General features: G+C 34.9%; 1 protein-coding gene and 1 pseudogene across 1 annotated transcript; both read right to left on the bottom strand.

Moving 5' to 3' along the window:
- Positions 1 to 5: 5 nt before the first annotated feature.
- On the bottom strand, positions 6 to 1,145 carry LOC134265351 (prostaglandin E2 receptor EP4 subtype-like; the record flags this gene model as incomplete). Its single annotated transcript, XM_062747576.1, has 2 exons — positions 346 to 1,145; positions 6 to 254 (listed from the first exon to the last, which is right to left on the bottom strand). Coding segments are annotated over exons 1-2 (1,008 nt in total), but the record flags the coding sequence as incomplete, so codon positions are not given.
- A 576-nt stretch (positions 1,146 to 1,721) lies between these two features.
- Positions 1,722 to 14,008, bottom strand: LOC134265354 (prostaglandin E2 receptor EP4 subtype-like; annotated as a pseudogene).
- Between the last annotated feature and the right edge of the window lie 461 nt (positions 14,009 to 14,469).

Raw genomic sequence — 14,469 nt, 5'->3', positions numbered from 1 at the left:
ATTACTGTAAAACTACCGGTATTAGGCTCGTTTTGAGTTTCTGAATTTTGCCATTCAAGTTCATTTTTTCTTGAATTGCAAATGGTGCACGTAAGCTTTTTATATAATCCTCGGACGAAATTGATTGTTTCTTCTCGGAAGATTATATAAATCCATGGATCTATGATTGAATTAGTTGTTGCCATTTCTATGTTAAGCAATTCAAACCTCGGTGTGCCCTTAAAAGTTCCAGAAAGATGTCCAAACATATTTATCTACAAATAATAAAAAATAATTTTTTTTTTCATTTCCCTTATTCTAAGTAACAAATGCAATTCATGATAATGAATTATAATGAATTCTTACCAGTATTGGCAGACTACATATACTGTAAAGCAACACCACAGAGAAAAGGAAAAGAATTATACGAGTTCCGCGTGTGTTTACGATGGATTTGGAAGACTTTGTCAACTTGCTTTTGAGGATTACTACAATAAGGCTTACATTAGTAACAAAGGTAGTAATCAGTACAAGAAGTCCCACCGAAACATACAGGTAGGAAAATCCTCGATCTGTTGCATCCTGGGACTCAAAATTCACGAAACACCACGAATCCGGATAAAATCGTTTACTGGGTCTTCCCGCCATCAGATGACCAGACGATAGGAAAGCAGACACCACCCAAATACATATCATAATTACGATGCTTCGAGCTTCTCTTGGCAAAGACTGAAACTTGTATGGAAATATCAAAGCCAAGAATCGTTCCAGGGACATTGTGCATACGATCATTGCAGAAGCCATAATTGTAAACATTTGAATGACAGCCATATAATCACATACAGTCTGTGAATAGCTATACTCGAAGTGTGTTGCGTATCTAACGATAGCAAAAGGTAACGCCAACATCACACCGAAGCCATCTGTCACAGCAAGTCCACACACAAAGCGATAAAACGGCCGCCACTGATGCTGTTTCACAGAGCAACATACTATGATGACGGCAATACCATTGCCAGCAACTCCTAGAAGACAAAGCAACACGGGAGGCACAATGGAAGGTGACTCAACAAGATCTGATGATGAATTGAAATGTTGATTTTCCATGCTTACATTGGACGACATTTCGATGATTTGATATTTCAGAAAGGAATCTGAGGTCAGTTTTAAACCTTTAATGACGATAGATGAGAAGGAAGTAGTTGAGCTACACCTGACTATGTTTATCTCTTTACAATAAAAAAAATATTTCCTAGTTGTGTCAACAACTTCAACACATTTTCACGAATCGAATTTTTATTCTATTTTTCCTCATTCCTCGTATTTTTATCAGTTTTTACAAATTATGCATTTATTAATGCCTCGGTCTAGAGTCCCTGGATTATTATGGTTTATAATATTTTTGTGCTGGCTCTTCCCCCTCCCCTTGTTAAGGATCTGAGGTTACACCTAAAACTTGTTTTTGTCTTTTTAAACATTTTACTCAATCATATCACACAGGAAGGGAAAGGGTTTAGGTTACATTGTCCGATCGTATAATTTCATAAAATAAATGCATTTCTAAAAGATTTATATTCAACTTTATTATATAGACCAAAAATAAACTGTTTTAAAATAGGTTCATGCATTGCAATTATCACCATACATTCCTTTGGTATGTTTGTACTCAAAGTTATATGATTTCGCGATCCATTAATCAATGATATCGAGTACTTTGAATAATATATAGATATGTAAGTTTACTAATCCAGTGAAAACTCGAGAATTATATTCATTATTTCCTGTTCATAATTAAGCTGTTTTAACTTTTCTTCTTTATTTAAGATTCTGTAAAATGACCAGCTCAGTAACTATGTGGTACCCAATACAACTGGGTACAAGCACACCGAAGAAACATTACTCCTTTCAGACCCTCTAGCTCTGACAAATTAAGGGGGTTAACAGAGGGGTTGGTTATGTCACATGATGATTTTTTAATCTGGCTGTACCCATATTTGTTTAAAATATCGACAACCAACATTGGAGATAATGAAATGGCAGGTTTTACAATTAAAGCATTTGTCCCGAACACCATCAATGATATTGGATGCCTGTGTTAAATATAGAAAAAAAATAAAATTGTTTTCATTTATTATACGTGATAAATACTAAATACTATCGGTTCAGATGCATCTTATAATTTGTATTATTATATAGTCTATTTATATTCCCTATATAATTTATACAAACACAAACAGTTCATTATACTTCATATTCACTGGATTTGAGGCAGTCTTCATCGGAGGGTCATTGCGCGAGAGAAGTCCACCGAGAAAGCGTGTTTGTTCCTTCATTTAATCGACGAAGATGCACTAGAAGTCTATAACAATTTTCAGTTTGCACATGATGAAGACAAGAAAAAGTTAAACAAGATAATTGAGAAGTTTGAAGCATATTGTATGCCAAAGAAAAACACAACCTATGAACGGCACAAGTTTTTCACACTGAAGCGAAAACCGGACGAAACCATAGACCAGTACGTTACTGACCCTCGCACCAAAGCAAAAAACTGTGAATTTGTTGATTTGACTGTTTTATTGATAAGAGATCGCATCATATGTGGTGTTCCAGATGATTCATTGCGAGAACGTTTGCTCATGTATAAAAAATACGGGCAATTGAACAGTTTCCAACCCCGTCAAATAAGCAAGACGTCCAAAGATTTTTAGGAATGGTCAATTATCAGGGGAAGTATATCTCAGACCTTTCAACCAAAACATACACACTCAGACGCCTTCTGGAGGAGAAAAATGTATTTCAGTGGACAGAAGAGGAAAACAAATCCTTTCAATAACTGAAGAAAGTTTGACTTCAGAACCAGTTCTACTATTCTATGACCCAGATGCAGAGACAAGAATCTCCTCAGATGCATCTAAGACAGGCCTAGGGGCGGTTCTTCTTCAAAAACATGATGACAAATGGATGCCTGTTGCGTATGCCTCAAGAGCTATAACAACAGCAGGAAAGAATTATGCACAAATAGAGAAAGAAATGTTGGCAATTACCTTCGCTTGTGAACGATTCCATCAATTCATATATGGACAAGCAGTGCAAGTAGAAACTGATCACAAGCCCCTGGAAGCCATCTTTAAGAAATCCTTGAGCGTCCAAGTTTACGTGGATTTGGTAATTACAAACCTTTCTGTGTCGGACAGAAAATTAGAAGAAATGCGTCAAGAAACAGTTAAAGATGAGTAACTTCAAAAACTGAAGCAGACCATCGGAGACGGATTTCCAAAACAGAAATGGGACTTGCCCTCCTCGATACAAGAATACTGGAATTTCAGGAGTGAATTCAGCTACGCAGATGGTCTTATACTCAAAGGTACTAAAATAGTAATTCCAAACTCCCTTAGAAAGGAAATGTTGCAGAAAATTCACACAGGACACATGGGAATTGAAAAATGCAGACAAAGAGCCCGAAAAATCACGTATTGGCCAGGAATGAATCAGAGTGTCGAAGAAAAGGTCAAATCATGCACTGAGTGTCTGAAACACAGAACAAAACAAACAGAAGAACCGTTGCTTTCACATGAAATAGCAAATTACTCGTGGGAAAATTGTAGTCAATTTATGTGTATGCAACAACAAAAATTATCTAGTCATGTGTGACTACTACTTAAATTACCCTGAAGTGTGTCCACTAAAGAAGATGACAAGTACAGCGGTAATCAAAGCCATGAAGTTCATATTTGCAGGTCACGGCATTCCTAAAATCATCATCTCGGATAATGGACCTCAGTTCACCTCGGAAGAATTTCGAAAATTTGGAGAACACTAAACACTAACTTCCAGCACAAAACATCCAGTCCTAAACACCCACAGTCAAATGGATTAGCAGAGAAAATCGTGGGTATCATCAAGAATCTACTCAAGAAATCGGGAGAAGATTTTTACCTTATTCTCCTTGCTTACCGTGCAACACCGTTATTCTGTGAAAAATCACCAGCTGAAATTCTGTACAACCGAAAACTTAGGACCGACTTACCTATGTTGGAAGAACATCTGTAGACATCTAACAGAGAAGATGTCATCAAACAGAGAAAAGCTAGTCAAGGGAGACAAAGTATTACTACGACAGATCAACTCATCAATTACCAAAATTAGAGGAAGGAGACGTGGTCATATTAAGCAATCCAGACGATACAGCATGGACGGAACGGGGAACAATCCAAAAACATTCGAAAGACTTGCGAAAATCCGACGAATTATCAGAGCAATGTACCAGAACTGAGTGATCATGAAGTAGAAGTGACTGGAGATGAAAATATCCGAATGCGTGATGATCAAAATTGTGAAACAGTGCGTCCTAGGAGACAATGTGGCCCTCCTAAAAGACTCATGGAGGAATGTTAAATAACTAGATACTTTTGCATGCATAGATTATATCTAGTCATTTATCAGTCTAGTCAAAGACATTTCCAATAAGTGTTCAGAAATTTAGACCTGTAGTGGAAAAACTATCTCATTAATGCTATGTGATGTTAATTGACTTCAATGATTTTATATAATCAAGTATTCTCTTTCTTTAAGTAATTGAATGAATTACATTATTTTTTAAGGGGGGAGATGTTACATTAAGTACGACTTATCATAAATATTATTGGAACTCTTTTGTTGTTAAACTTAGTTTTAGTTGTTAATAAAAGCACATGGTGTTTTTCCTCAAACAAAATACAAAACAGGAAGGGTTCCTACTTCCTATTGTATTTGAATATTGACGACTAGAACCACTGAAAGGGTACTTACTTTCTGTTGTACTTGACCATATTGGCATCAGCAATGTCCGACAAGGGAAGATTAAACAATGAAAACGTACCATTGGCAAAACAGCTGAAAAAGTGTCAGTCTTAAAAGGTATTTCACATCAAAATATAGGGGTATTAATCTTACTTTGCTATCAATTTGCTATCAATTTTGTATAGATCTATTGATTATCTTGTTACTAAGGTACCAATAAATATTCAAAGTATAGAATAAAAGAGATCTATCATCAACAGTACATGGAATACGCATTAAACATCTGTACTTTTTTCCGACTGAACCCAGTTGCCGTTAAAATATCTAATCTCTACTTTAATTACTTACATATAAAGATACACTTGGATGACTACACTGTTCAAAGATACTGGGAATGACCTTGACAAAATTTTCAAAGTAAGAAAAGAAGTTGTAATGCTGTGAGCAATAGTTGCTTTCTTTTCCGAAATCATATGTATTTGTAGACAAAATAATTTTTCATTTAAAATATTTTTAAATAATTTTGTAAAAACATATGGTTTTTATTTCGAATTTTGGAAAAGTATCCATAGAAGTACAATTTATTTTCTTGCTATTACATTTTTATCCAGGTTATTCCAAGTACAAGTATCTTCGTTGCAAAGGTCCTAGTGCATCTGTAAACAAATTACACTTGTAATTGAGGATCAAAAAATGAATCGAGAGGTATGAACTTAGTCAATTCAAGAAAACTTATGACTTACTATTTTATAGCGCTTGTAATAACATACGATTGAAATGTTGTTTTTTTTAAATAGGCCAAAAAAAACCCTCACCCATCCATGAGGAGGAAGCCTATGAGAATCCAGGGATGGCCGTTCCCAATAACAGTACATAACAAGACCCCCCGAGATTTTCCAAATGAAGTTCGCGAGGATCACATTCTTGTAGGAGAAATGACGTAGAATTGGAGCTATTGATATCACAAGAATCTGTAAATATAGAAACTAGAATTCTCTGTTGAGACTGTAGCTCTACTGGTTTATACTTATAACAAAGGAATAGAAAAGTAGCAGTTTGGACTTGAAACTTTACAACAGCAATAAGTAGAAAAATGATCCTTGACTAAGTCATTTTTGTGGCAATGTTGCAATAAGACTACAACTGTAGGAGTACACGTAGCTTTTAATAATTTTTTTAAAGAATTTTCAATTTTAGTTACCATGGCAACATCATTTTTCAAAATAAATAAATTAAGAAATGTTTTTAAGTTTTGTGTGAGTTATTGGTGTGTGAAGCACACAGACTTGTCACGTAGGCATATTTCATGAAACGTGCTAGCTTCATGAAAATATGCCTATGCGCAAAGCTGTGTGATTCACACACCAATAATTCACAGAAAACTTTAGAATATTCCTCATATTTACATTCTCTATGTCTTAAAGCATCAAAAATATACTGAATATTTGAATTTCTCGCTGCCCTATTTCATAGCATTTTTTCTAACGTCTCAGTAGCCTCATTGTGACGTCTCATTAACGCACGTTTCTCCGTGTATATTTCTACTTGTGAGTATACACGAAAATGGTATTCAAATCAATATCACTGTTCGCTTACTAGATAAACACAGCAAATGTAAATATAAAACAATAAAGACAATAATGTTTCTTAGTAAAGTCTATCTGCATACCACATTATATCATAATCAAACTAAAACTGTATTTGAAATAGCATTTTAAAATTATTTTACAGAAATTTCTATTTTTAGTTACCACATCAACGCCATTCATTGAAAGCTAAAATTGATGAATAGAATTATGTATCATAGTATAGTCTACTTGTGTACCTAGTTATATTAAAATCAGACTCAATCTGTAAGAGGAATAGCATTTTGAAAGTATTTAAAAATAAATTCAATTTTTAGTAACCACGGCAACACCGTTCATCGAAATCAAAAACTGATGCACAGAATAAGGTATCTTAGTGTAGTCGACTTGTGTGCCAAATTACTGTAAATATATTATATTTGGCATGCACGATATTTAGCGGAAAGTGATTTTTTAAGAAGTTAGCGTCGATTTGATTTAGCGCATTCCTTGAAATTCTTATTCATGTATCAATGTTGAAGACATTTACCGATGTACTTGAATTAGCGGAAGTATCTTTCCGCCAAAAGCGCTAAAAAAAATACACCGCCAAATGTAATACGTTTACAGTATATTGAAATCGGCCCAAAACTGCAAGAGAAGTAGCATTTTCAATGCGAAATTTCTATTTTTAGTAACCATGGCAACACCAAAATAAAAACCGATGCACAGAGTTATGTACCTTAGTATAATCTACTTGTGTGCCAAATTATATTGAAATCAGACCAAAGCTGTAGGAGGAGTAGCATTTTTGAGAGCATTTCACAGAAATTTCTATTTTTAGTAACCACGGCAACACCGTTCATCGAAATCAAAACCAATGCATAGAATTATGTATCTTAGTGTAGTCTGCTTGTGTCAAGTTATAATGAAATCGGACTAAAACTGAAGGAGGAGTAGCATTTTGAAAGCATTTCACAGAAATTTCTATTTTTAGTAACCATGGTAACACCGTTCATCGAAATCAAAAACCGATGCACAGAATCACGTATCTTAGTATAGTATACTTATGTGCCAAGTTATATTGAAAACAGACCAAAACTGTAGGAGGAGTAGCATTTTGAAAGCATTTCACAGAAATTTCTATTTTAAGTAACCACAGCAACACCGTTCATTGAAATCAAAAACCGATGCACAGAATTAGAATCGGACCAAAACTAAAGGAGGAGTAGCATTTTGAACAAGAGGCCCAATGGCCTTGAATCGCTCTTCTGATAAATTGTACAACCTATCACTTGTATTTGAAGCCTCTAACCCTAAGTATCCTATTAAAGACCCAAGTTGCATCACCTGACAAAGTTTGATGATTCTTAGCCTTCAACTCCTTTTTGGTCTACATTCTTGGAAATCACAAAATGCATCTAGTGACAAAGTTTGATAATTCTAAGCCAATAAATACCTGAGATATTCAAAAGTAGGTCACTGTGACCTACTCTTTGGTCAACATTCTCAGAAAACCCAAGATGCATCAACTGACCAAGTATGATGATTCTTAACTAATAAGTACCAGAGATACTTAAATATAGCCATAAAATGTCGAAAGTACCCGGTAGGTCATTGTGACCTACATTTTGGTTGACATTTTTTAGAGTCCCAAGATGCATCTGCTGACCAAGTTGGATAATTCTAAGCCAATAAATACCTGAGATATTCAAAAGTAGGTCACCATGACCTACTTTTAGGTCGACATTCTCCGAAAATCCATGATGCATCAACTGACAAAGTATGATGATTCTAAATCGATAAGTACTAGAGATACATAAATATAGCCATAAAATGTCCAAAAAGTAGGTCACTGTGACCTACTTTTTGGTCGACTTCTTGGAAAACCCAAGATGCATCAACTGACAAAGTTTGATGATTCTAAGCCAATAAGTACCGGAGAATACTTAAATATAGCCATAAAATGTCGAAAGTAGGTCATCGTGTCCTACATTTTGGTTGACATTTTTTAGAGTCCCAAGATGCATCTGCTGACCAAGTTTGATAATTCTAAGCCAATAAATACCTGAGATATTCAAAAGTAGGTCACCATGACCTACTTTTTGGTCGAAATTCTCCGAAAACCAAAGATGCATCAACTGACAAAGTATGATGATTCTAAACCAATAAGTACTAGAGATATATAAATATAGCCATAAAATGTCAAAAGTAGGTCACTGTGACCTACTTTTTGGTCGACATTCTCTGAAAACCCAAGATGCATCAACTGACAAAATTTGATGATTCTAAGCCAATAAGTGCCGGAGATACTTAATATAGCCATAAAATGTCGGAAGTAGGTCACTGTGACCTAATTTTTGGTCGTCACTATCCGAAAACCGAAGATGCATCAACTGATAAAGTATGATGATTCTAAATCGATAAGTACTAGTGGTACATAAATATAGCCATAAAATGTCAAAAGTAGGTCACCGTGACCTTCTTTTTGGTAGACATTTTTCAGATTCCCAAGATGCATCTCCTGACCAAGTTTGATGATCATAGGTTTAAAGGTAATCAAAATATGCCTTTTAAACAATTTGAAAACAAATGCCTGTAAAATTCTAAAAGTAGGTCACTGTGACCTACTTTTTCTTAATATGTTTTAAGGTCCCATGACGCAGCAACTTACAAGATTTGATGATTCTAACCCTTTCAGTGCCTGAAATAATGGGATTAAATGTTTTGAAAAGGATAAGTCATAAAGTTCAAAAAGTAGGTCACGGTGACCTACTTTTAAGTTGACGTTGTTCAAGGACCCAAGATGCATCAACTGACTAAGTTTGATGATCATAGGCCTTAAAGTATCCAAAATATGCCTTTAAATCAATTTGAAAACAAATGCCCGCAAAATTTAAAAAGTAGGTCACCGTGACCTACTTTTGAGTTAACATGATGTGAAGTCCCAAGATGCATCAACTTACAAGATTTGATGATCCTAGTCCTTATAGTAAGCAAAATATGAACATTTTTATTAATTGTAAATTTAGGTCAACTTTAAAGTGACCTTGAGACCACACCCTTTGCCCCAGGGTCATGCCTTGAACAATTTTTAATCTTCAACATATCCCGCACACCGCACAAATGGCCATAGTATTAGCTCTTTGAGCCTTTGGCTCAGAAGAGCTAAAAATTGTTTACAGACAGACAGACAGCTAGACAGACGGACGGACGCATTACTATTGCATAAGCTCAGTTACCATGACAACATCATTTTTCAAAATAAATTAAAAAACAATAAAGACAATAATGTTTCTTAGTAAAGTCTACCTGCTTGCCACATTATATCGTAATCAAACTAAAACTGTATTTGTAATAGCATTTTTAAATTATTTTACAGAAATTTCTAGTTACCACATCAACACCATTCATTGAAATCTAAAATTGATGAATAGAATTATGTATCATAGTTTAGTCTACTTGTGTACCTAGTTATACTGAAATCAGACTTAATCTGTAAGAGGAGTAGCATGTTAAAAGTATTCCACAGAAATTTCTATTTTTAGTAACCATGACAACACCGTTCATTGAAATCAAAAACCGATGCATAAAATTATGTATCTTAGTGTAGTCTACTTGTGTGCCAAGTTATATTGAAATTGGACCAAATCTGTAGGAGGAGTAGCATTTTGAAAGCATTTCACAGAAATTTCTATCTTTAGTAACCACGGCAACACCGTTCATCGAAAACAAAAACCAATGCACAGAATTATGTATCTTAGTATAGTTTACTTGTGTGCCAAGTTATATTGAAAACAGACCAAAACTGTAGGAGGAGTAGCATTTTGAAAGCATTTCACAGAAATTTATATATATTAAGTAACCACGGCAACACCGTTCATCGAAATCAAAACCCGATGCACAGAATTAGGTATCTTAGTGTAGTCTACTTGTGTGCCAAGTTATATTGAAATCGGACCAAAACTAAAGGAGGAGTAGCATTTTGAAAAATTGTTTACAGACAGACAGACAGACGGACGGAGATGGACGCATTACTATCGCATAAGCTCTTCTGGTCTCTGAGTCGTAGAGCTGAAAAACCATATATACTGAGAAATATTGTTTGATATTATGATCAATAAATTATTCTTAACCTTTAAGGCGAACTTAAAAAGAGTTAAATTTTGTATATGTGGTAAAACTTAAAAATACCTATAATCTTGATGAAAAATGTTAATTTTCATTTTTAAGCTAGATTATTTATTTGTATATTATCCGTATCCACAATTGTGATTTCTTACCATTGAAGCAAAAGGAACACTGCCATAAAAAGTACTCCTAGCAGTCTGAATGATTCCATCTGATGATATTAATTGATCACAAATAATGGCCTCTAAAATTGTACAGGAATGTTTGGTGAAACTCCTAAAAAAGAAGTTAGTGACTACAAACGAAAGAAAATTGATGTCTCTGACGATCTGCCATGTCTGCTGCCAGTACAACTCGTGTCCAGTTCTCTCGTGACGCACTTCCTACTGCATTTGCTGCAATTGTTTATACGTTTAGCATGATTTTGCATATCGATTCAACTGAGATACTGTAGACGTACTTTTTTTCCGCATGGGATTAATTTCCGCTATATACACGAACACAATTTTTCCGCGAAAATTTGTCACAGCTTACTAAAGATTCATTAAGGATATATAATGACAATCAAAGATATCCGAGTACTTTCAAACTCGCGGAATTAATAGAAAATTTTTCCCCGCGGAATTTTGACATCGTGGAATTAATTATAAAAGTATTTTTAAGTATATTAACTCCGTATGCAGGTGATGAAGGTATATTGCTGCATAAGTAAAGGGAGGTTGACGATAAAAAAGTTCAAGTCATTACTTTTATCATAGAGCTTGGATGTTAGAAAACCATTAACGTTTTTGTTTTAAGTAAAGCATCCAAATATGAAACAAATATGTCAGAATCTGTTATATAACCCCGCATTTTTTTGCCCTTTAGTATGTTTCAGTCTTTGAGAAAGGCCGAGGAACAAAACAACATGAATTAGCATGTAAAATTTATATTTGTTTGTATTCTAGCCTCTCATTAGTTGATTTCCTAAAAGAAATTATTCTGTATTATATGGTTTGGTTTGGGGACCATCCCCCCCCCCTTGACGTTTGATTCATTAATCATTTGTATCCATGAATCTCCTCATTTCCAGTCCTCGGGATTAATGGAAGATTCCAGACTTAGTGTACCTTTAACTTCAAAAGGTAGCCTGATCTTACCTCATGTAAACAAACATCATGGCTGCTAGGTCTATGTATCAGTTATTACCTCCCCTTGCTTCCTATCACTAACGTTACTACTGATGTGTTATTGAGCGGCAAATTGAACTTTGAAAATATTTGAAAATTTTACATCCACAGTTGTTAATTATTTTAAAATTAAATTATATTGATAAGGAATGACTTTAGTTCTTGGCCAAATTATCAAGTATAACCTGGTTTGGGTCAGTAAACGTTTCTTTATTATCCGCTTTGCGATTACTAAACATCACACGCTATAATACAGCTAAAACTACACATTGTACACGATAATACAAATAAAACTACGCATCGTATATTATAATAAATATAGAACTATATATCGTATACAACAATGCATATAAATCTATAATCTGAACACTAAATTACAGACAGTATAAACCTACACATCTTACACTATAATGTGTACAATATTTACATATAATGCAGATTCTTTGGTCAATATGAAACCTTGTCAGAAAATGCATTTGTTATAAAGGGTTTAATTCTGGCATACCTGGGATTTTTTCTTATGTCCTTTTTGCAGATTTGTATTTATTTTTAGAAGGTACCACCGTTTTGCTGTTATCGCCATTTAATTTTTTAAATGAATATGACAATTCGACTTTAAAAATCAAATTTGAACCTTTTTTATTACCATAACAATTTGCAAGCATACTTTCCATAGCAATTTGCAAGCATAAATCATATTAAACTCATATAATTGAACAATGAAAATTGTATACTAGCTACTAATTACTTAAGCTCTCTTGTGCTGACATAAGAAATGTTAATAAATGTTTTAGTTGCCTAAATTTTAAGAATATTAATTTGCCTTAGCTTATTATATTGTTAGTATTAATAAATGAGATTTTATTAAACAAAAGCCTTGCGTTTTGCTCTCTCTCTCTCTCTCTCTCTCTCTCTCTCTCTCTCTCTCTCTCTCTCTCTCTCTCTCTCTCTCTCTCTCTCTCTCTCTCTCTCTCTCTCTCTCTCTCTCTCTCTCTCTCTCTCTCTCTCTCTCTCTCTCTCTCTCTCTCTCTCTCTCTCTCTCTCTCTCTCTCTCTCTCTCTCTCTCTCTCTCTCTCTCTCTCTCTCTCTCTCTCTCTCTCTCTCTCTCTCTCTCTCTCTCTCTCTCTCTCTCTCTCTCTCTCTCTCTCTCTCTCTCTCTCTCTCTCTCTCTCTCTCTCTCTCTCTCTCTCTCTCTCTCTCTCTCTCTCTCTCTCTCTCTCTCTCTCTCTCTCTCTCTCTCTCTCTTATACGCACACACACTAACTTTACAAGTATTCCTATGCAGATGTCACTGTAAATCTATTAGACTCATTTGGTGTTTCTGAATTTTGCCTTTCAAGTTCATTTTTTCTTGAATTGCAAATGGTGCACGTGAGCTTTTTATATAATCCTCGGACGAAGCTGATGGTCTCTTCTCGGAAGATTATATAAATCCATGGGTCTAAGATTAAATTAGTTGTTGCCATTTCTATGTTAAGCAATTCAAACCTCGGTGTGCCCTTATAAGTTCCAGAAAGATGACCAAGCATATTTATCTACAAATAATACAAAAAAAAATAAAAGTTTTTGTTACATTTCCCTCATTCTAAGTAACAAATGCAATTCATGACAATGAATTATACGAAATTCTTACCAGTATTGGCAGGCTGCATATACTGTAAAGCAACACCACAGAGAAAAGGAAAAGAATTATACGAGTTCCGCGTGTGTTTACGATGGATTTGGAAGACTTTGTCACCTTGCTTTTGAGGATTACTACAATAAGGCTTACATTAGTAACAAAGGTAGTAATCAGTACAAGAAGTCCCACCGAAACATACAGGTAGGAAAATCCTCGATCTGTTGCATCCTGGGACTCAAAATTAACGAAACACCACGAATCCGGATAAAATCGTTTACTGGGTCTTCCCGCCATCAGATGACCAGACGATAGAAAAGCAGATACCACCCAAATACATAATAATATTACGATGCTTCGAGCTTCTTTTGTCAAATACTGGAACTTGTATGGAAATATCAGAGCAAAGAATCGTTCCAGGGACATTGTGCATACGATCATTGCAGAGGCCATTATTGTAAACATTTGAATGACAGCCATATAATCACATACAGTCTGTGAATACTCGAAGTGTGTTGCGTATCTAACGATAGCAAAAGGTAGCGCCAACATCACACCGAAGCCATCTGTCACAGCAAGTCCACACACAAAGCGATAAATTGGTAGCCACTGATGCTGCTTCACGGAGCAACACACTATAATGACGGCAATACCATTGCCAGCAACTCCTAGAAGACAAGTACCACGGGAGGTGCAATGGACGGTGACTCAACAAGATCTGATGATGAATTGGAATGTTGATTTTTCATGTTTACAGTGGACGACATTTCGGTGACTTTTGGTATTTCATAAAGGAACCTGAGGTCAGTTTTAAACCTTTAATGATGATAGATGAGAAGGAAGTAGTTGAGGTACACGTGTCGATGTTTATCTCTTTACATTTCAAAAAAAATAATTTTCTGGTTATATGCACAACTTCAACACATTTTCACGAATTGAATTTTTATTCTTTTTTTTCCTCACTTCTCGTATTTTTATCAGTTTTTACAAATTATGTATTAATGCCTCGTTCTGAAGAGTTCCTGGATTATCATGTTTTATAATATTTTTTGTGCTGGCTCTTCCTCCTCCCCTTGTTACATGATTTGAGCTTACACCTTACATTATATCGCACAGGGAGGAAAAAGGATTGGGTTACATTGTCTGATCATATCATTGTCTTTTTCCATTATTTTGTTCAATAAAATAAATGCATTTCTGAAATATCTATCTTCAACTTTCTAATATT

The sequence above is a fragment of the Saccostrea cucullata genome, unplaced genomic scaffold, assembly GCF_032062105.1.
Source record: "Saccostrea cucullata isolate Sc308-1 unplaced genomic scaffold, CSIRO_AGI_Scuc_v1 ctg11986, whole genome shotgun sequence".
NCBI lineage: Eukaryota > Metazoa > Mollusca > Bivalvia > Ostreida > Ostreidae > Saccostrea > Saccostrea cuccullata.
The sequence above is the reverse complement of the archived record's forward strand: the minus strand, read 5'-3'. Positions and strand labels throughout refer to the sequence as shown.